A 22,912-nucleotide genomic window follows, 5' to 3' on the forward strand; every position below is an offset into this window, starting at 1 on the left:
ATTCCAAATTCCGGTGTGAGAAATTCAACAGTGAAACTGCCAGTGTATTTCCCCCCTTGCAAAACAAATAGCTGTGGTTTACAGCGAATTAGCTGATGGAATCCTATCCACCCATTGTCAACATGTCCAGCTGCACTGGAAATTCTGCTTCAACACGTTGGTCATCAGACCCCTGCACTCTGTTCGGTGATGTCACTGCAGACGAACAGCCTATGCGTTTAATGCAGCCCGTATAAGGATGATCACCCAGGTGATCAAATGCATCCTTTCACAGAATGTATAGCCCATCTTAAGTGTTTTTACGTCACCAGATCTGTAAACATACATCCTCGACGATCACTGTATTTGCAGATAATATTCATGTAATTGTTTGAGGTACTGCCAGGCTTTCTGATCAAAAACAGGCCGTGTGAGTTATACCAACAGCTCATGCAATTAGCAACGCCCGGCCATTAATAAATCAGCAGGAAAACTGGACAGCTTTCACACGCACAAAAAAACCCCCAGGTTTTTCCCCCCTGTGGTTCACCATTAGGTTTAATTTAGGCCATCCGTATTGTTGTGGCGTGCTGCCACCTACTGGACAGTGTGCGCACACAGCCTACAGCAGACCCATGGGTGTGGGTTGTACAATTGCTTGAGTGGCGCATATATATACATTTAAGCAATTGTCTTAAACCCTCATACCCAAATGATGCAGCTGAGAACATCTGCCGAGGTTAGGACATTTTAAAATGACTAGCTACAGTTTTTCTCCACATTTTTAAACCGTCTGGTTTTTGTATACACGGCTCCACATCTGTAGTGTTGTTCAAAGGCCTTCGACCACAGGCCCCAAGTGTAACCACTGCGGCTCGAGTCACACACGATTTAAGGCCCTTCAAATACTGTCTCGTTGAACGACGGCAAGTTTTGAATGGACGGCTAGATTTTTTGTCGACAGGAAATAACTGGGCATTTTTTTTAATTGCAGACTTACATCATTCACACCATAGAGGGCAGTGATCATTACAAGTGGTCAGCATTTTCCATTGTGACAGTCACTGATGCATTGTGGGAAATCAGGCGCCTTACAATCAGTGATGACCATTATGTATCCAAGGGGGTGGGGGGGTGGGAAAAAAAGGCGTGACAACCGTTTTCCTTTCTAAGTTGCTTTTTATTTTCAACACTGTCTGGGGAAAGGGGCAAAGTAGCAGGACGAGGAAGCAACACAGTTAAAAAAAAAAAAAAAAAAAAAACGACAATTTGATCATCAGTCACTAGAGCTTAACAACACTTTCCACAGCCACTCTGTACACCAAAAGAGCATGCATATGCAACATGTTCATCACCTGGGCTTCTTCACCTGAACGGAAACGTCACAAGATATAAAACAAAAAAAACAAAAAACGGAAAATTATTTTCCTAACAGAATAATGGAAAATCACGCGCCAAATATTCCCATAGCCTTTTTTATAAATACGGAATTACAAATTTAAAATATTTCTTTAAAAAATAAATCCTGTCCTAAATGGGAATCGTTTTTTTTGTTGGCATTCCGTCCTTCAGTAGGGCCTGTCCCGGCGTTCCTGGCGATGGTCCACCCTGCGGAGGAGGAGGAGGGAAAACATTACTCCGGTTTCCCAGCCCGGCGGCTCACAGCGCTCCGGACTTTGGGCCGGATTCAAACTCGCACAGCCTCTACGTTCATCACTCAGAGACTTTATGGGTCTTTATGGAGGCTGCCATTTTAGCTCCAAGAGTGTGCTCATCGTAATCCGTCACAGACCTGGAATACCGGCAGGAAAATTATTCACCGGCACTAAACACTGCACTTTGTGTGTGTGTGTGTGTGCGCATGTCTGTGTGTGCTTGCGAGAGACAAAGAGAGAAAGTGAGAGAGAGAGTGAGTGTGTAGTACCTTAAATATGAAGTATATCTCGTGCTGTAAGACTGGTCAGTTAAAATAATGTGTAGATCTGTCATGAATGAGTTGTTAACTGGAAGTCTGACAAGTCATTCCAATACAAGGCAGCATTCCCAAGCAGCGTGTTTCAGAAATTCCACATAAGGACACATGGAGGTAGGAATACACTTAAAGAGCCAGGCAGGCAATCTGGAAGCCCTGCTGGTTTTAAGCTACTGGGGGTGCTTATGAAATCCAGGAGAAGCTCAAACGAACGGGAGTACACCCCAACGCAAAGCGACGATGCTACTCACTTCATATCCATCATCTTCCCTGGGGGGCCCATGCCTCTCCTGGCTCCCCTGCCGCCCATCTGGTCCATGGGGGGGCCTCCTCGGCTGCCCCCTCTGAACCCGCCCCGGTCCATCCCGCGGCCCCCCCGGAAGCCGCCGCCGCCCCCGCGGTCGCCCCCCCGCCCGCCGCGGAATGGCCCGGGGCCCCCGGGCCCGCCCATGCCCCCGCGGTCCATGCCCCGGCCCCCGCGCATGCCGGGACCCCCCCTGCCGCGGTCCCCACCTGTGGACGAGAGCCCGGGTTAGCCATTCACACCAGGGGGGGCGGAATCCTGGCTGGAGGCTAAATGCACTTTCAACCAAAAAAAAAAAAAAAAGAGCTCCTTTCTAAACCTCTTTGCCAGACGTTCCACGTGCTAGTTTCCATTACGCTGTCTAGCAGGGCTTTATGAGTGCACTACGCTATGTACATTTAAACTTGTACTAAAGCAATACCGCGTGGAAGCTGAATGCATCAATGGCCACACTGTGCCACACTGAAACGGGCCTCGGAGCCAAAATGGCCGCTCCACCCGACCAGCAGAGCCAACATGGACGCCCCACCCAAGGAGGCGGGTGCAGTGACCTCAGAGAGGCGGTCAGTCACCTGAGGGGGAGAAGGGCGGGGGGCCGAATCCCTCAGGCTTGGGGGCTTTGCACTGGTTGCACTCCATCCTCCAGGCGAAGTTCTGGTTCCCGCAGCTCCTGTGAAACGAGATCGTTCCCTGTGAGCGCCGAGATCGCCCCAAAGACCCTGTAGCCCGGGACCGACCCGAAGACCCCGGAGCCTGGTACCGGCCTGAAGACCCTGGAGCCTGGTACCGGCCTGAAGACCCTGGAGCCTGGTACCGACCTGAAGACCCAGAGCTTCGTAACCTTCCGACGGGTGGGGGTACTTACGGGTTGGGGCACTGCCAGTCTCCTGCCCTCTGCTGCATGTTGCCCCCCGCAGGCCCGCCCCGGCCCACTCCGCGAGGGCCCCCCCTGGGCATGAACCCTCCGCGGTCTCCGCCGCGTCCCATCATGCCTGCGGGCCAGCACAGTTCCGTCTCAGAGACACAAAAGCACCACAAACGAAGGCTGGAGAAAAAGCTAACGATAGCATGCAAAGCTAACAACAGCACGCAAACCTAACGATGGCACGTAAAGTCAATGATAGCACAAAGATAATGATAGTACGCAAAGCTAACAATATCACGTAAAGCTAATGATAGCACGCAAAGCTAACAACAGCATGTAAAGCTAACAATAGCACATAAAGCTAATGATAGCACGCAAAGCTAACAATAGCACATAAAGCTAACAATAGTACGCAAAGCTAACAATAGCACATAAAGCTAATAACAACGCAAAGCTAACGGTAGCATCGTTCAGCAGGTGAACCGAACCAAAGCGTACCTCCGCGGCCCATCATGCCCCGGCCGTCGCGCATGGGCATGCCCCCGCGCATCATGCCCATCATGGGCTTGCGCCGAGCCATGGACACCTTCAGCTTCTTCCCCTGGAAGTCCTTTCCTGCGGGCGGGGAGGGAAGAACGCGCAGCGGCGGACTGAGGACCCGAAGAGCTGAACGCACGTTCAATAACTTCACCCAAAGATTGGCCTCCTTCCCCCCCTGCATTTGTTTCAGTAAGGGCTGCTTTGCCAAAAGGGAACTACCCAACAATAAAACCCCCGGGGGGAGGTGTGAGGGTGTGATCAGTGCACCACACTGGCCGTCCTATTCCTTTTCAAAATGAGACAACAGCGCCTGTTGAAATGTGTCCTCTAACAACTGAAAACAGCAACAACCATTTTATTCAAAAAAAACGAAAAAGGCACCGCAGAGGGAGGGAGGGAGGGAGGGAGAGGGGACAGTACCATCAAACCACTCCACGGCGGCCTTGGCGCATGGCGGCTCGTCGTAGGACAGCGTGGCGTCCCCCTTGGGCTTGCCCGTGTCCTTGTCGGTGTAGATGTTAATGGCGGGCTGGCCCAGCCGCTTGTTCATCTGCCAATTAACAAAAGCGAGACTCGTTCACGCCTCCGTTCGCACGTCCCGCCCCCCCCGCCCGAGCCTGTGGAACTCAACGTGGCAAACAAGGACAGCGTCAGTGATGCGAAGCACCATTCCGCTTCTCTAAGCGCTAACAGCTCCCCCTTGTGGAGAATCTTCAGCCTGCTACATGTGAGTGAGAATGAGTGTGAGAGTGTAAAGCCGCGTTTCCACCGCAGGAACTATACCCCGGAACTAGGAACCTTTTGAGGAACTCAGTGCGTTTCCACCGCAGGAACTAGGGTCTAAATTTAGTTCTGGGGACTTTGTTTTACCCCCCAAAACGTTCCTGCTCGTGGGGTAGTACTTTCCGAAAGTGCAGGAACCTTTTGGGTGGAGCTTGCAGCGCTGAACATTTCTGATTGGTCGAGTACTCGTAGCATTTGTGTTGTATTTATTTTCCGCTATTACCCGCCATGTTTGAAAATATGCAGCGCAAACCAATTTATTTTCATAATAACTTCAAATCAAACTTGTATGTTATGCGGCGCAGTAGCCTACTTTTGGTTATAGCCTGTCAACGTCTTGGAATTATAACGTGTGCTCTTCTGTTCTTTTCTTGCTTTAGTATTCGTTTTATAAAATGCTAAGCATTCGTGCTGGGACAGCATATTACGTAGGCTACCAAAACATTCGAACGGATTAATTCGGTTGCTGAATATTTTCTTCCGGATTTTCTTTATTAGCCCGTTGTAATTGACTCAAAACGTTTGATACAGTTATGTGAGGTATGCGGTAGTTCTGCATAATTAACATTGGTGATACAGTACAAGCAAACTGGAAATCACCTTCCGCACTTTTTATCCGGGTAAAATAACAGGTTAATTCTAGTAATCTTCCCTTTAGCTTTTTCAGACTGCCGTAATTTTACTCAATTTTACTGCCATTTTTCAATTCCACGAAAAGACCAGGAAGACTATGGACTCATTTATGGTGCATGGTTCGCATCTAGAGGGCACACTTCGCTGCTCGGCTAGCAGTAACTTCGAAGGAAAGCAAACGGTGGCTGTACCACTACTAATTTACATTTTCACGCAAGTCCGAGTTTTCGTTCTATTCTTGTCATTTTGCGATTAGCCTATATGGAATTGACGACGAGAAAGTAATAAAACAGCAAATTGTTTACAACGTGTGCATGTTTTCTGCTGTTAATGAATGTGTTTGAGAGGATATATGAAAATCAATAAATACAAAAGTAACCATATATAGTCATTGTTGGTAACCCGTTGTATATAAGTGGAATAAACCCCTCCGGGCTGTCCCGGTTATTAGAAAATAATGTAGGCTACTTCGGTGGTAGTATGGGGTTACAGAAGAAATCATATGACAGATGGACCGACGACAACGTCGGTGGGCTAATTTGCCTAATCTTCGCGGTACTTTAGACCCCGGTGGAAACACAGACAACCATTGGCTGAAGGAACCTTTTAGTTCCTGGTAAAGTAGTTCCTGGGACTGAAAGTTCCGGGTAATTTTGGTGGAAACGCGGCTTAAGTGTGAGTGAGTGAGTGACTGACTGAGGGAGGGACTGAGAGTGAGTGACTGAGCAGGTGAGTGAGTGTGCGTGTGTGCGTGAGTGTGTGACTGAGTGTGTGAGTAAGTTACAAGCCAGGCCCACAAGGTGCTTCGAATAAAAAAAATAATAATAATTTTCAATCACAAAAATCCAGGAGATCTCTGTGAAGGGCGGACCCACCCGGATGGTCCCGCAGTGCTTGAAGAATTCGGCGAGCTCCTCCAGCGTGGCGTTCTCCGTCAGGCCGGTGATGTAGACGGTGCTGTTCTCGGAGTCGTCCTGCTCCTCGGGGCGCGCTGCGGGGGGAGGGGGAGGGGGGACGTTAGCGTGGCGGGACGTTAGCACGGCGGGTTTTACAGCGGGACGGCGGGGTGGTGCTTACGCATGTCACGCTCCGGTCCGTCACTCATGGGTCCTGTAGCACATCCAGCGAGGGAGGGGGGGGGGGCGGCGAAGGGCGGGGGGGGGGGGGAGGAGAACAGGAGTCAGTCAGTGCTGGACATCCAGCCCAATACCTCTCCATTTAAACTTCTAAAAATGTATGTTCACCCACGTTCAAATTCTGCAGACATTTTGAAAATAGAACCCTTTATGACCTTTGTGTACTCCAGGGAGTTTCTCTCTTTTTTTTTTCTAAGTAGATGGTCAATGCCTCTTAATTTAAATAAAACCTAAAGACCCAATTAAATGTGCCATCAGTAGAAGAGGCTTCACAAACCACTGAAAAACCCTCACATGCTAGACAGTGAATGCCTTGGTTATAGAACAGACCCTGTTGTGTAGTGTCATTGGGATAAAAGGCCACAACAGCAGGCGAGACCCACAGTACTAAGGGTAGATGGCAACTTTTCTTAAAAAAAAAAACAAAGACCCCCGTTAAACTTGTCCTTAGATTGTAGGACCTCAGAAACCCAAAATACCAGGGGTTCTCAGTGGAACATCAGTGTACTCTGATTTTAAAACCATTCCTCAAAACCGTAAGTGCACACAAGATTCTAAGAGGGGGGTCATTTGTCAGTAAGCTTTGTCAAATAAAATGTACACCTCATTTTGTTTTGACCTCGAGTGTGAATGAGTTGCTCAAGATGGAAAAATACCCAGAGTGGTTGTATGTATGTTTTTTTTCTCTTTTTAAAATTTTTTTAAAACCATTTTCTCTGGAGTTTAACTGAAAGCCCTGATTTGAAACCCAACTACACAGCCGGCAGTGACACTTGAGACTATGACACTCTGTACACCAATGCAAACTGCAACACAAACACCCCTAAGGAGGTTAATGTAGTGTGTGGTGGTGGTCATTTTTTTACTAGCCAGTGTAATACTCATTAACTTACCACCGGGCTTAATGAAGCCCCCTCTGTCTCCAGCGATGCTGGGGAAGTAAACGCAGATATGAGGTCGTTTCCCTTAAAGAGCCACTTCAGAACCTCGAGCCCTTCCAGCTCTCATGGGGGGGGGGGGGGCGGTGGGCAGGGACAGGGCGGGACAGGGCGGGGTGGGGGTGGGGCGGACACAGTCCTGGCTAGCTCACTCAACCCAAAGGACAGTTCTCACACATGCCTTTTTTTTTTTTTTTTTTGGATCTTACACATGGTGGACGGTGGTGACATTACTTTCTGGCATGGCTACCTCCCTACCTCCCCCCCACTTTACCTCATACAAGTCATTCTTCAAAACTGGGGGGGGGTGGAGTGGCTGAGCATTGTAAGGGTTTTGGTGAGGGGGGGTGGGGGCAGGGGGTTGTGGGTTTCAATCTTTATTACCTTTCGGGGGAAATCCCCCAGCATTTTTAATACAATAGAAAAAAAATAACAGGATTATTTCAGATGCAGCTCTTCTACGACCTGCTAACCAATAACACCGTAAAGCTACCCTGCTCTGTGCTCTACTGGAGTTCCACAATGGAAACGTAATGTTAATATTAACCAACACGCTTTTTCCCCCCACCACCTGAATTTTAAACGTGAAATACGTACTCATGTGCGCCCCCTGCTGGCGGCTCAGGAGAGTGGCGACAAGTCACGGTTCTCCTCTGAAGACAAAGTGCTTCTTTTCACACCACGGCCGCGAGTCACGCACGCGCAGAGTAGGAGTGGAGGAGACCCAATCATACGCGTGCGCAGAGTGGGGGTGGAGGAGACCCAATCATACGCGTGCGCAGAGTAGGAGTGGAGGAGACCCAATCATACGCATGCGCAGAGTGAGGGCGGAGGAGACCCAATCATACACGTGCGCAGAGTGGGGGTGGAGGAGACCCAATCATACGCATGCGCAGGTGCCCAGGCGGCCAACAGGGGTTGCTTGAGCAATGAACACCGCTATCCTCTCATATATCGCTTGGGCAACACAAACCCTGCAGGGCTGCCAGGTACAATCGACACCAGCACGGGCCGGATTTGATCCGAAACCCAGCAGCCTCCCTCTGCCACTTTTAACAAGACGCAAAAAAATTGAGCACGAGAGCTCCAGTCTAAAAGAAGTGCATCTGGAATAATCACTTACAGAGAAAGCTGAAAACAGCCAGCTTCAGAAAAGGAACACACACACACACACACACCAAAAGTACACTGTTTTACAAAGGTTTTGTTGTCTGAAGTTACACAATTCTAAAATACAAAAAAAGTGCTACGTACCACATTACAATAATCCATGAAGGTACAAACAAAAAAATTTACATTGTTTTCAAATAACTTTCAGGTAAGTTTCCTTCCTTTTTTTCCCGTTACATTTTTTCTTTTTGTTACGCTTGGCATCTCTCCGTTTTTATGATGGCACGATTCTCTGTTTAAAGTCCCCACTGTTCAAAATGCTGCCGGCTCAGTAACGTGTACAGGCACTTTGTAATAAAAGCATTGCTGAGTTAACATGGGCTCTCACTTTGTAACCTGTAGCATATAAATGCGACAAAGCATGTTAAAAAGGTGTTCAAGAAATGACGTCACAAAAAATAACATATGCAAATATGCAACCACATTTGAAACAGACCACACTCGAGTGCCCCTTACCTGTGTGGCGGAAAAGGTGAAAGTGCCTCACTGCAGGGCCGGCAGGGCCGTTAAGAGTCTATGCGACTCTTTACCCTACGGACAACAGTCGCTACGGAAGGAACGTCCATTTTGGCTCTACTGGAAACCGGCCATTAAACGAGTAAACCTACGGACATTTCCACCGATGCAGAAAGGGATTTTCCGCCTAGCGATAGGAACTACGGTCTCCACTCTGCTCCAAGTAGCGGTGGCAAGAAACAGGGTCACCTCAAACATGATTGGCTGCTTCTTCCTTTTCCTTTTATTTATTTTTTTTTGCTTTATAAAGTAATATTGTGCTTTACAGTGATGGCACTTTCACCTTTTTTTTAAAAAATAGAATAAATTCAATGACATTTCCCCAAATCTGGGCACGAAGGGGAACCCCTTAAGAAGGACCATAAAAAAGGCCTCAAATAGCATCCTTTAAAAGTTACTGAGTCCCTGACCGGTAAAACAGTATAAAGAGTAAACTCATTCATATCAACAAATCAGTGAATGGTAAAACAGAGCCTGCCTTAAACCTTCACACCTATAGGGGTTCCACCTGTTTTTATCTCCTCATACCATTTTGGTGAAGCATAAAGAAACCTTTTAAAACATGCAGGATGCTGAGGCAATGCTTCGCTTGAAAAGCCCCCCCCGTCCACACGTCAGTAAATGTTGGCTGACTTACCGTCCACATGATGTAAGAAGCAACATAAATCAAAGAGACTGAACTGATGCTGTCAGTGTGGCTGAAACTGCAGGGGCTTTAACAGGGGTCTTTTTCCACCCTTGTGTGTGCTGGGGGTCTGACTGCATTGCCTGCACCATCCTACATGGGGGGGGGTCGAAGAGCGGGAGCAAACGGGTAACCGTGGAGACGGGAGACGGAGGGGGTGTCACCCACCCTGGCAGCTAGCTTTGGGTTTACTGGAGCTGCCCTACACAGGAACCCCATGGAGCTGAGGGCCCGTTTAAATGACCCATTCAAGCCCAGGGGAAATCTCTGACACAGGCTTTGCTCCAGCTCTTCGGCCAATGAAAAGCATTCGTTTACCTTCTTACCTTTGGCCTCAATGTAGCCGGGCTGAAAGTGCCAGGTTTTTTTTTTTTAAAGGGGGTGGGGGCACTGTGCTGACACTTGGGAGGCAGGGGGTGTAACTGAAACACCTGCATTCAGAGGTTTAAAGGTGCTTCCCAATTAGCTGCTTTTATTGGGGGGAAAAGCTCGCTGCTGTCTGTATGGTGCATAAGGAACTGGCGGGGCGGGGAGTGGTGGGGGGGATTTGGGCAACTTTCAGCCCCGCGTGATTGGGCCGCCGCGCCTGCCGGAGGGAAAGGTAGGGTGAGGTTTTTGGGGGGGCGGTGAGGAGCACTTACCCCATGCCTCCGCGACTCATCCCCCCGCGCACCATTCCTCCTCCTCCTCCCGCTCCTCCTGCGCCTCCTCCGCGCATCATTCCGCCCCTGTCAAAGCCTCCCCGGCCCCGGCCACGCCCGTCCAGCCCGCCCAGGCCCCGGCTCTCCCCGGAGTAGCCGCCGGGCTCCGAGCCGGAGTAACCCCCGCTCATCCCGCTGGGACGCTCCTGCCTGTAACTACCTGCTGGGGGAAAGGATGGGAACGTCGGAATACGCAACGATCGGGAATACTGGAAAGCAGGCAATGACCGGGAATACCGGAATACGCAATGACCGGGAATACCGGAATAAGCAATGACCGGGAATATCGGAATATTCAATGACCAGGAATACTGGAATATTCAATGACAAGGAATATCGGAATACAGAATGACCAGGAATATCGGAATACACAATGCCTGGGAATATCAGAATACACAACGACCAGGAACACTGGAATGCGCAATGACTGGGAATACAGGAATAAACAATGACCACCGCTGGACCACAGAGACTCGTTCCAGCTGTGCGCCTGGAGGACATGCAGGAAGGACAGGAGCCGTCACAGCTGTGCAGCAGTCACAGACCGAGGGGAACGTACCCTGACTGTACTGACTGGGCGGGTTGTAGCTGCTCTGCTGGCCGTAGCTGCTGCCGCTGGCGCCGCCCTGCTGGCTGTACTGGCTGGGCGGGGGCTGGCCATAGGAGCTGGAGGGGGGCGGGTAGCTGGAGGGCGGGGGCTGCTGGGGCTGCTGGGGCGGGGGCTGCTGCTGCTGCTGGTAGCTGCCCTGCTGCCCGTAGGAGCTGGCCTGGCTGTAGCTGGCCTGCTGGGTCTGGTAGCCAGCCGGCTGCTGGGCGTAGCTCCCGGGCTGGGAGTAGCCGCTCTGCTCGTAGCTGGAGGCCTGGCTGCTGGAGCTGTAGCTGGGGGGGGAGGGGGGGGGACAAAAACAGGCGGGGGGTTAGAGGAGACTGGAGCATGGGGACTCAACCGTGAGGAAAGAAAGATTAAAAAGAGGGACTGTCCTCTCTTGAGTTGCGCTTGAACCTGCTAGAGAAGCACGGTGCTACAGACCCAGAGGAGTGGCGCTACGCTAGCGGAGGAACTGTGGTAGCGGGAAACGATGGCGCCTCCGGGCCTCCTAACTCAATCCAAACCGTGAGACAAACAGCTCAACACCACGCACAGGAGAGACGGCTTGAATCTTTCCCAGCCAGTCCTCTCCCCCCCCCCCCCCATGCGCGGGACAAGCCGTGAAATCTGTGAAACACTGGGACTGACTGGGCGAGGCGTTCCTCCCAAACCGCACTTCCACCCCTCCGCCAAGCGCGGCAAACGGACACCGGGAAGAATGGCGGAAGAGTCGAGCGGGAATCTCGGAATTCCACAGACGAGGAAGACGAGGAGGAGGAGAATGCGGGTGGAGCCTGTTACCTGGGCAACGCCGCAGAGGCAGGCTGGGGGGGGGGGCGGGGTTTGGGTGTGTGGGCAGAGTCTGTTACCTTGGGGAAGCCGCTGGGGGGGCGGAGTTTGGGTGTGTGGGCGGAGCCTGTTACCTTGGCGGCGCCGCGGAGGCGGGCTGCTGGCCGTAGCCCGTGTAGGTGGGCTGGGCGCCGTACGCTGGCTGGGCGCCGTAGGAGGCCTGGGTGGTGGCGGCGGCCGCGGCGGAGGCGTTGTCATAGCCACTGGCGCCGTACCCCTGGGAGGGCTGGCTGTACCCCTGGGGGGCCGCGCTGTACCCCGCTGCATGGGAAGGAGAGGCACAAAATTAATCACAAAACATCACACGTCACATGCAGCCAGCGACCAATCAGATCCCTGAACTGAAGCTGGAGACTGGGAACATGGAGGAAAGGGTGTTTTACACTCCTGTGCTTCAAAAGGATCGACTGCTGCTGTGCCCGACAAACTGAATTCAACTATCAACATACAAGGTGTCAGTTACATCAACCTTCAAGCTTTTTAAGAACACTTCTCTACAGGTGTCCCACATTCACAGGGCTCTAGCTCAAGTCAAATTTTCATTTCCTGCAGACTTGCAAATTATTTCTACAGATAACCATGACTTCCAAGGATTTTCTTGTCGCAATAGTCAGGGATACCTCGACAATTAAACTTGTAGGCACTAACAGCACACTGACACTGCAAGACATGATAAATAAAGTGACATTAAGCCACCAAGTTGGCAAGATGGATGCTTCTTGCTGTTTGGGCTTCATTTGGGCAATTTTCCCTGACAAAAAAAGGACAGCAAAATAATGTCCCCCTGACTCAGCAGGATGTATGCAAATGAGCATTCCAGGACTGGGGGGGGGAGTGGGGAGGGGGGGCAGCCTGCATGGTGTACAGTCACACAGGATGATTCATACGCTCATGGTCTCAGACATGCAGAATAACCCACACATGGTGCTGCCTGCATCAGGGCTGTGTTTCAGGGCTGACAATATTAACACTGTTCACCAGGCCGGGACAAATGTCACCACAACGGCAAAAGACTTAACAGAACAACACAATACAAAGAGTTCAAACGTGTGATGTCGCCGTGGTGACGGCTTTGTCAAACCACTGTCATAATGGCTTGAGTTAATTCTGCCTCATACCAACCAACACGTTATTTTAAATGAAGCAGTCACATGAACAATTGATCGGAAAGAGGATGACCCAGTGCCATCGCTGAGACACAAGAGTTCTTACTGATGCACAGCAACAGCACAGCACCCTACTGAAACTAATGGGGAACAGGTCTCTCTGGTCAGGCCACAGAAAAACACAGCCACACACACACACATGGGGGGGCGGGGGGGGGATTTCAGGGCTGAACCTCAGCCCCTGCTTGGGTAAAAAAACACCAAGCGCAATTTTGAGATGAAATGGAAGGAGTTGCATGCGGAAGTAAACAGTAAACGGTGTTGGCCAAACCTGATGAGGACCCTTCTGCACAGGGATTGCACAAACAGAGGAGCGAGAAGATTCATTAGCATTTAGCATTTAGCGTCCGTGAGCAGAGCTTCAGTGCTGGGAACCTGCGATTACACTCCTCTGAGGTAGCGGTCAGTGTGCGCGCACTTCAGACACCCAGAAGGCACTGCGGCGGATCCATAGGGGTGTACACAGAGCATGGACTCCACTGCATTTACATGCAGGATACTCAAAATGCATGAAAACTAAACAGCAAAAGAATATTTTACTTCCAAAACAAAAAATGTAAACGCTACAATGGTCTACCTGGTTTGCACATCCATTGTGCAAAAATCCGTAATTTTGTGTTTCTAAATGCAATAAACACACACTCATGCGCTTTTTTTCTTTTCTTTATGGAGCACATGACTACTGTATCATTAGAACTGAGAGGCTTACTAACAGGGTTCAACAGAAAACACGGAACTACACTTCAAAGCTGGAGTACTGGACAGAACAGACAATTCAATATCATCTTTCTGTTGAGTGGACCACGGATGAACGCACTCATGACTGTTCCACAAATAAGCCAAATCTGGTTCAAGTCTGAAAAAAAATTGTGTGGTGTGAGTGTGCGTGTGTGTGCGTGTGTATAAACACAAACACCGATTAAAGGATTGCTTCAGCTTTTTCTAACTTGGACCCATTTTATTTATTTATTTTTTACCACTTCCACCACGCTGATCAGTAATGACAGTAATTTTGTAACATTTTTCACAGTGGAGCTTTGGTCACCCCATAAACCCACTGCGCTCTCCCGTGCGACGCAGTGCGATGGGGACAGGGCCCCCGCAGACGAGCCGCTCGAACCCGAGCGTTCCGGGGACCTACCGGCTGGGGGCTGGCCGTAGGAGGACCCGTACGCCGGCTGGGCGTACCCCCCCGCGGAGGAGCCTGTCTGGGGGTAGGCGGAGTCGGCCGGCTGCCCGTAGGACCCGTACCCCTGCTGGCTGTACGCCTGCTGCGAAAACAAGGGTCAACAGGGCCGCACATTAGGGGAGGCCAGAGAACACGCCTGCCTTACCCAGATCCAGCTTGTGCACAGTAAATGGTAAATGGACTGCATTTATGTAGCGCTTTTATCCAAAGCGCTTTACAATTGATGCCTCTCATTCGCCAGAGCAGTTAGGGGTTAGGGGGTTAGGTGTCTTGCTCAAGGACACTTCGACACGCCCAGGGCGGGGTTTGAACCGGCAACCCTCCGACTGCCAGACAATCGGTCTTACCTCCTGAGCTATGTCGCCCCTGCGTAAAGTAAAATATTATTGTTATTGTTTTTAATTGTCATAGAGACCCCACTTGTCACGCCGTAGCGTCTGGCACGACTAAAACCGCATTCATGGTTGCTTGAAAGACATTCTTACAAGGCCCAATGAATCCTCCGACTAACAACATTATTTAGGCCTACATTTACTAATGCCAACAATGAACTGCTTCCACAAGCCCACTGTCCCATTCACATTTCACACACTGTACACCGAATGGGCAAGTCACACAAAACAAACACTCGCTGTGTCATAAATCAGAGAATAATGCACTTAGATGACCCTGAACAAGAGCACACATTAACAATACACAGGCAAATGGCTGGCTATCGCTCTTTTACACAATGGAGCCTATGACAGCCCCGGGAAGCATGGGATTGTGGGAAGGGGGGGACTCACCTGTGTTGCCTGCCCATAGGCCTGGGAAGGCTGAGCTGAATAGGAGCCATACCTGCAGAGAGAAGAGCCACACGCATTTAAATTTCCAAACATCCTCTCTTTAACCGCTAGTGAAAAAACGTAGATCCACCATTACCATAAAAGGCAAGAAGAACCTCTTCAAGGAAATAATGGAGGGTCCTAAGGCTGCAACAATTAATCTAGCCAATCAATTTGCATTTAGCCACAGTGATTAATCGCTATAAATTGTACCCAAATCGTTAACACAAAGGGTCAGGCAATGAAAGCGCTGCTAACTGCATTGAGAAATAGGAACGGGAGAGGATCTGCTGTAAATCTCACAGCACCACGCTGGCACTTTAATAAACTTCAGCGATGCAATCTAAAATACTGTTAGAACAGAGCGAGCTGTGGACTGCAATGGCAAATTAAGCCCCAAAGAGGATCTTTCTTCTTTCCAATTAAATCCACCCACAACTTAACGAATCAGGAAGTGCAGCTTCACCGGAATCGAATAACTCACCCCTGCTGGGCACTGGCCTGGTTGTAGGAGCTGTAATCTGTTAATGGAGAGAAACACAATTACACAACGAACAGGGGTTCAGCTACGCTGCACATTCTCATCAAGCTACATTACTACAATAATAACGCATGTGTGTTACAGTGCATGCCTTCACCGGGCTGTCCACAAGGCATTACCACTGATAAGTTTCCTGAGCCGACGCAATCAGGCTCCCTGTACAGACGGACACTTGTGACAGGTGCCAGGGGTGTGAGACTACGTGACTGGCAACTGGTGGCAAGAGCCCAGGAACCAGAGCCCACGTGTCCCTTTTTAATCAGACTTTAAAGGGAACAGCTTAGCGTGCACTATTTCACGTGTGGGACAGAGCAGCTTTATCGCCAGGGCAACAAAATTCCACGGCATTTGATTGGGCCGCGCCACGGTCTGCGCTGGACAATGCCAGCTTGTGCCATGTGCTGTGGGCGAGAAGAGCTCTTAGCCCAATGGGCTGCAGGCCTCACCAACAGGAAAGAGGAGCACGCACTTGTTTGCATTCGACAGCAGAGATTCTATGGTTGTTCTTCATTCGCAGTCAGTTTTCCCAGTTATTTCTCCCATAAATTAACACCTGTGGCATATGTCACACCTGAGAACTTCATATTAAGGTGGAGCCACAAATTGTTCATTCCATAACATCCGACGAAGTAGGACGTAGCGATATCAGAAGAGACAGATCTAGCAGTAACCGGCGTGATTCACAGGCACATTAACTTGTTTATTTTTGTACTCGGGGGGGAAACATTCCAGTACGCTCTGACAGTACAAATACCCCATTAATTCTACCTGTAGGCATAATTCAATGTTCCACCTTAACAACGGCCTCAGCATGCAGTCAGAATTCATCAGGGGGATTACAGGAGACAATAACTCCCCTCAAGGGCATAACTGGTGAAAGGGAGGAGGGATGGAGGGATGGAGGGAGGGAGGGAGAGAACGAAACGGAATACCCTTCCTTTTAGCGGCCTGAGGAGATTAATTTACTACGGGCAAAATTAACAGCTGTGCGCAGAAATGTTTGCCGTTTCCTAAGATTGCTGAACAATGCAGTATGTAAACAAGCCAGGCTACGATTGTACACGAGGGAAAACCAGAGGCACAATGTAGTGAAAGGACTGCCTTGTTAGAGCGAGAGCCTGTACCTCAATGCTAACAATAGACTACACTAAAACACAAAGGCCATTTTTACACCCCTAGAACAGTACAGTACCACATTTAGAACCAATGTGAAAATAAGATCTCAACACACAGGGAAAAAAAATCAAATCTGAAAGTTTTACTTAGAAGCGTACTCATAATGACACTCATTTACACGAATATGATTCCCACATTTAGCAAACCAATCATAGCAAGCCTTTTCACCGAGATGCAGTTTCACATTAACATCAACCAACTAACAATTAAAATGGCAAATCTGATAATTTAAGTTTTTTTTTTTGGCACATCGTACCCCACACCGCCCACCCCTTCTGCCCAAACTGAAAGCCTACACCTGTGTCTAACCAATTCCATAGCAACGCGACGCCAAGTGTTTAAAACATATCATGGTCTGGAGGGCAGGACTTCTGGTCTAATAATAACATGGCATTCTTTTGTTTAGAGTTATGCCGGCACAGCAACAAAAAAAAAAAGCCTACCAACTACAGCGGTTGCCACATTTCAACAAGGAAATTAGACTGAAGTAGTCTGCTATCATTGACATAAGCTTTCATTTATTTTGCTTTTTGTTTTTAGGTCAGGTGCAAATTTTTAAAAAATCACACGTTATTCTCTCTTTCACTCGCTCGTGCAAACACACACACACACACACACACAGACACGCACAAATGAAGGTCATTGCAATCCAGGACATATGCTTGTCCTCGTATAACCAAACGTTACTAAATCTGCTTGGCATTGTGCCTGGCACAGCGCATCAGTGTACTTTCCAGCTAGTTACGGACGTGAGCCAAACCGACATACTGTCGGCGGCTAACCCTGACTCCACGCACGCGGGAGTGTACGCTATGCGGTTAGGTCTCAACAGAACCTTCTATATAGCCTACATATTTTTATTCGCTAATGACTTATTGACAGATGTCATAATTGTTTACTTTGGCATTATTGTTATTCAAACAGATCATGAACATGAAGTATTCTGAATTTAATTCAGCTGGCCTAACTATTTCGTTTGTAGTATTTTCTGTCATTATGAAATTAACACAAAGTTTTTGAAATTAAAGGGTATAACGTGACTAATATTTTTAGCGTTACATGATTTTTTTAAGAATGATTTTTAAAAACTGAGTGTAAATGAACGACAAACAGATTTGAGAATAATTTACGTGACTTTTCCCAAAACGTTTTGGATTTTATTTTTCACCCCCAACACTTTTCCAGGTCTGGAAAGAACTATTTTCAAACTCCATGACTTTTCCAGGTTTTTCCATGACCGTAAGAACCCTGACAAAGCACTACCCTGCATGTGTGAACCATTTTGCACAATAGGAAGTTCTACAAACCAAACAATCCTTAGAAAAGCGAATGCATTCCAACCATTGACCAGTGCTTTCAAAACAAAATAAAAATAGACGCCACAAAGGGCCATTTCATTTTTAAAGCTGGAATGCTAGAGACACGACAACCCTGCCTGACAACCATAATAGACAAATACAGATAAACAACTCTAAAACGTCAAATTTCTGTGTCAGATAGCTAGATAGGCTATGCCTATTCTAAATAATAATAATGATAATAATAGTGCGAAATGTCGAAGTCACAGACAAGAAAATTGGATTTCGCCCTTTTTGGCAGGTTGCGACACAAATTCTTAAGTTATTATCACATTTTGGGAGACCTAACTTATCCATCTCGGTTCTTAGTGAAGTTAAGGTTAAACTCGTTCTGCTGTTAACGTGTTACATGCTTTGCAACGCGCCAACAGCCATTTAGGCTACATGGACCTTACATACGAATGGCTTCCATATGGCAAACATCATTTGTATAATTTGTATAAATACAATATATCCTTATCGTGCGTGATGCACGGCGAATCTCTCCGAATTATCGTTTCTTAGGCAGCTTGTTAATCATCTAGACTAGCTGTTTTAGTAAGTAACTCACTAACTAAAACAATAACAACTCACCAAGGCAAGTCCGGTGTAGACATAACGTGGTTTACTAGAAAACGTTACGGAGAACGTTAGCCAGACAAAGACCACATGCACCGCACTGAAAGACTACAAACAATTCGCCATATGAGTGCTAAGATTATATTTGGTAGGGTGCTGCGGTTAGTTCTCCAAAACCATATCTGCATCCACGCCAGTCAAGCGCCCAGAATCACAACACGTCGATAGCTTTGACTGCTGCGATTAGCTGTCCATGCCACGGAGGAAATGGCTAGCTAACTGCATAAGCTTGATGCATACCCCAAATAACTACATTCTTGCATTAGCTTTTCTAGGTGGTCATTATGAGCTAAACCAAAGCTATATTGAGCTATAAAAAATTATTCTAGCTCGCAAGCCAACGACGTATATCCGGCAGAAAACGCTAACGGTCAGCCGACTAACGATAGCTCGTTAGCTAGCTACAGGAACGTTAGATACAGCAGCTAGCTACCCCTTCCCCCAATTCAAACACATTTTTGCTAAACCACTTCGAACCGTAACACGAGTATAAAATTAGGATTTTGCAAGAAAGGAAACCATTACACAAAAACACATCTGAAATTTAGCTAGCTAGGTAACATTCAGTAAATTATAAAAAACGATTCCGCTCGTCCTCACCCGCTGCTGACGCCATTTCGTAAGTCCAAAGAGTTACCGACTTCAAAGAACGCATGCGCGAACTTGGACTCAGGGTCCTACCACTTTTTCAACGTGAAAAGTGTGCACATGATTTATCATTTTTTGTTTATCATTAACAAATATACGATAAAATAGTAATATATAAAATGTGCAATTATACATGGATAACCAATATATAACTGGCAAAAGTTTTAATTTCCCTCACAACTTTAAAATGAAACCGTCCTCTAAATGACGTCGCACAAAACAGGAAACGTATACAACTAAAAGGGACGTTATCGATGTGGAATTTGCTACTAAGCCGGCCACTGAAAATACCAATACATAATTAAAATGTCCAGTTCAAAGAGGCCAATGTCACAGAAAGCAAAACGGTATTTGAAGCTACGTTAGAGATAGAATTAGACCACTCTACTTCCAACCCGTGCATCGCTAGCTAGCAAGATAATTTTCGAGCTAGCAACACGTAAGCTACAACTATGGGTAGCTAACTTGCTAAATGACTTTTTTTTGTAAAATAAAATTTTACACAAAGAAAGGAAGATACTAATTTTGCATCGATCCCTTACCAGACCCACTTTTGTCAACCGGAGGCTTGCGCCTGCACTTAACCTGGCACTAACTAGGAAGTGAAACCCCAAATGATCTGTGTTGACAATCTCAGTTGCCAAAGTAGCCTGGTCACACAACGAATCGACTTATTCGGCCAGTTGCCTACCAAGGTAACGTTAACTGCATAGCTTCTGGTTTGCCAGACTAACTTGCGCTTCATAAAGAAGGAAGGCTTGACAGACTATGGGAAACTTACTATAGGAGCCTATTATTTGCTCCTTTTTGAAATGCACGGTATTATACGCTCCGAATGGTCTTGCTTTGGATCAAATCGCTCAGGCTTTCCACTTGGAGCAGCATTTTCATTAACCCTGATGCTGTCAGTGTGGCTTGGAAGCATCCAAAACAATCTCTGTCTCGGTCCGGATGGATTGTTCCCTGGTCTTCAAGGTGAGTTAGTTGGGGGGGGGGGAGCTCCATATTCGTTTTAAATTATAAAACGAATATGGAGCTCAACGAACGAAAACCAAAAATAGCAGCAATAACAAACCGTTGATGTTGACTTCATCTCTTGTCACAGTTCATCGCCTGGCTCTCCACGCCATCAGTCACGAGGAGCTGTTCTCCCTTGTCTACAGCGCCGCCCTGCTGGTGGTGCTAGGACAGAGCCAGGAGCGCCGGCTGGGCACAGCGGCATTCCTCGCCCTGTCCCTGTTCTCCATGGTTCTCCCGCCGCTGCTCTACGTCATCGTCCTCTCCCTGTCCGGTGGACAGTACGGCCGGATCTGCGGCTACTCTGCCGCGCACCTTACCATGTTCACAGCGCAGTGCGGTCGCCTAAAGCAGCGAAGGCTGCTTCGTTTCATACCTGCGTGGTCGCTGCCTTGGCTGCTCTTGCTTGTGAGCACCGTGCTAATGACCGACTCATCGATCCTGCTGCACCTGTGCGCAATCTGCGTGGGACACTGTTGTATCCTTTCTCGGCAGTCATCCCCTGGAAAATCTAACTATGTCACCTTTTACCTAAGTAAGCGTGCATTGTGTTTGACGCAATCTTTATCATTAATATGATGTCACCATCCCGACCTTAGCGTTTTGGCCCCAGACAGTCCCGCTGTGATTGGCCGGCTGCAGCAGGCAGAAAAGCTGGCCGTTTGGGGCATCCTGCCTGCACGCGCGTTCATCTCCTCATCTCCCCGCGACTGCTTACCGACCAGCATCGCCAGACAGAGGTGCCCATATGAAATAAAACCACAAATCCAGTCAATGAGATTTAAAGTGTTGGAAGATTTGTTGACACATGCAATGTATGCACTCCTGATAAATATTTAACGAAGCAACAGAGGTGTACTGTAGCACTTGAGATGCTGGGTTTCAGTTTAGTTTTTTTTGCTTTGTTGCAGACCTGCTCCCTTCCGTGAGTCTCTGTCGACGGGACAGTCGGCCTCCTCACACAGACCTCAGTGGGAAGTGTCGCATCCCGGTCCCCCTCAGCCCTGGCCGCCATCCCCTGCGTCCGATTGGCTGATGGAGGAGCCTGCCGCTGCCTCACAGCTTCAGCTATTGGACGAGGAGCTACTTAGGGCGGGAATATTGGCGTCCCTGCAGGACACTCCTGAAGGGCCTGGGTACAAGGTGGAGGTGCCCAAGTCTTCGGTGTCTTCCTTACGGTCAGTACTACCTGAGGCCTTGCCCCCCCCCCCCCTCCCCTGTACATAACAGAACCCTGATGGGAATCACATTAAGAAATGTAATATTGGATCACATTTTATTTTAACATTTTCTCACTTTTTAATTTAAGATAAGCTTCTAATGAAAAGCAAATGTTATGTCACAGAGGTTTTTTTGTTGTTGCCATGCACACTGAACTCTTACCGGTTCTTACATAAATATGGTTAGGCATGAAAGCATATTTGAGCTCTCAAGGGTGGTCTAATTAGTACTGTGTATTAGACATGGACTTAAAACCACACAATCCCCGTGTGGCCTTGTTAAAAATGTGTAAAGCCTGTCACAGGTCACTGTGCTTCACCCACTCGCTCTGTTAATGAGATTTGTCAGGTTTTACTTTAGGTTGCCTGAAACTTGTATTTTGTATTTTTGTAATCTTCCGTTTAAAAAAAATGTATTATTGGCTACATATTTATGATATTTAATGTGTGAGAAAAGTATTCTGATTTGTTTCTGCTCAGGCTGCAGCAGCTGGAGAAAATGGGATTCCCCACGGAGAAAGCAGTGGTTGCGCTCGCAGCCACCGGGAAGCTAGATGGCGCCATTTCCCTGCTGATCGACGACAGGATTGGGCAGGAGGCCGTGGTCACCTCCAAAGGGAAGAGCCAGTCATGACCCAACGATGCCTGAGCAGGGTTTTCGGATCACTCTGTGATTGATGGGAGGGCCTTGCCACCGGTGAATACTTTGAATGCAAAAGACAGACCGGAAAGTTGTTTTTTTTTTTTTGCACACTGGAGCCAAATTCAACGTTGCGTGAGCCCAGAGGGAAATGACATCATCGGGTAAAGCCGAATTTGGTGCCGCGACACATTACAATGTTGAGACACAGGCAGTTGAAAGCACAGGGAGGGGTCCCTGCGGTAAGGAAGGGTATCGTCTCAGCGAACTTAAGCAGAACTCAGCGTGTCACATTGCATCAGGTCAGCTTGGGGTGTGGATGCCAACACAACTTTGTTTTCGAGCACCAGAAAACAAAAAGAGCGTCCACTCCCCAGTAAATAAGCATTTACAGATGTGCTGTATTCAAGTGATTATTTGGCATTTGTGTTTCAGTCTTAACCAATGCAGTGTGCCCTTTAGCCAAGCGAAGTGAATTAAAAAAAAAAAAAGACTCTTTTCTCATTCCCATATTGTCTATGAAACTGTGGATTAATACCACTCAATCACAGGCAATTATATTGTTTATACCCTGGAAACTATGAATGTACTTTGTGTCAATGTCAATAAAAATACATATTTTGAATTCTGAAATATGTAAAATACTAGGTGTTTTACATTGTGTATCCAAACTCTTTTTGCCTATGAGAATGATTTAGAGAACAGCAAATCTGGATTATGGATTTAGTAAACATGGGTTGTTTTTTACCCCCATGTACCTATTATGCAATTCAGTACAGATCAGTTGCCGGTGGCTACAATTGTTCTCTGTTGCTGCCAGTCCTTAACTGTCCAAACTCTCTCTTATGGGAGGAA

The 22,912-nt window shown here is 48.0% G+C and overlaps 2 protein-coding genes across 4 annotated transcripts; one reads left to right on the forward strand and one right to left on the reverse strand.

The window, feature by feature from the left end:
* Window positions 1-1,138: 1,138 nt before the first annotated feature.
* ewsr1b (EWS RNA-binding protein 1b) lies at window positions 1,139-19,251 on the reverse strand. 3 transcript variants are annotated; one of them, XM_064353485.1, is made up of 16 exons: window positions 19,133-19,251; window positions 15,324-15,360; window positions 14,801-14,852; window positions 13,968-14,094; window positions 11,735-11,921; window positions 10,782-11,101; window positions 10,163-10,385; window positions 7,106-7,143; window positions 6,154-6,186; window positions 5,952-6,067; window positions 4,081-4,210; window positions 3,619-3,735; window positions 3,121-3,247; window positions 2,828-2,925; window positions 2,203-2,464; window positions 1,139-1,587 (listed from the first exon to the last, which is right to left on the reverse strand). In XM_064353485.1, exons 1-16 carry the CDS (start codon window positions 19,185-19,187, stop codon window positions 1,548-1,550), a joined length of 1,962 nt encoding a protein of 653 aa, XP_064209555.1. In that variant the 5' UTR covers window positions 19,188-19,251; the 3' UTR covers window positions 1,139-1,547. The 3 variants fall into 3 exon arrangements, with proteins under 3 accessions (XP_064209555.1, XP_064209554.1, XP_064209553.1); XM_064353484.1 differs by having other exon boundaries at window positions 10,163-10,382; window positions 13,968-14,097; XM_064353483.1 differs by having other exon boundaries at window positions 13,968-14,097.
* Window positions 19,252-19,350: 99 nt separating this feature from the next.
* On the forward strand, window positions 19,351-22,690 carry rhbdd3 (rhomboid domain containing 3). Its single transcript, XM_064353490.1, has 5 exons — window positions 19,351-20,155; window positions 20,286-20,675; window positions 20,811-20,937; window positions 21,109-21,375; window positions 21,898-22,690. The coding sequence occupies exons 1-5, from the start codon at window positions 19,993-19,995 to the stop codon at window positions 22,049-22,051; spliced, it is 1,101 nt and encodes a 366-aa protein (XP_064209560.1). The 5' UTR covers window positions 19,351-19,992; the 3' UTR covers window positions 22,052-22,690.
* Window positions 22,691-22,912: the final 222 nt, after the last annotated feature.

The sequence above is a fragment of the Anguilla rostrata genome, chromosome 10, assembly GCF_018555375.3.
Source record: "Anguilla rostrata isolate EN2019 chromosome 10, ASM1855537v3, whole genome shotgun sequence".
Lineage (NCBI taxonomy): Eukaryota > Metazoa > Chordata > Actinopteri > Anguilliformes > Anguillidae > Anguilla > Anguilla rostrata.

What these genes read in the sequence shown, in the direction of transcription:
- ewsr1b (XM_064353483.1), bottom strand. Translation starts at nt 19,187, where the DNA reads ATGCGTTCTTTGAAGTCGGTAACTCTTTGGACTTACGAAATGGCGTCA. An exon ending in CAGGCCAGTGCCCAGCAGGG is followed by an intron (nt 14,853 to 15,323) that starts GTGAGTTATTCG and finishes TTCTCTCTGCAG; the next exon opens with GTATGGCTCCTATTCAGCTC. An exon ending in CTACGGCCAGCCCCCAGCCG is followed by an intron (nt 11,922 to 13,967) that starts GTAGGTCCCCGG and finishes CTTCCCATGCAG; the next exon opens with CGGGGTACAGCGCGGCCCCC.
- rhbdd3 (XM_064353490.1), top strand. Translation starts at nt 19,993, where the DNA reads ATGCACGGTATTATACGCTCCGAATGGTCTTGCTTTGGATCAAATCGC. An exon ending in AATCTGCGTGGGACACTGTT is followed by an intron (nt 20,676 to 20,810) that starts GTATCCTTTCTC and finishes TTTTGGCCCCAG; the next exon opens with ACAGTCCCGCTGTGATTGGC. An exon ending in TCTTCGGTGTCTTCCTTACG is followed by an intron (nt 21,376 to 21,897) that starts GTCAGTACTACC and finishes GTTTCTGCTCAG; the next exon opens with GCTGCAGCAGCTGGAGAAAA.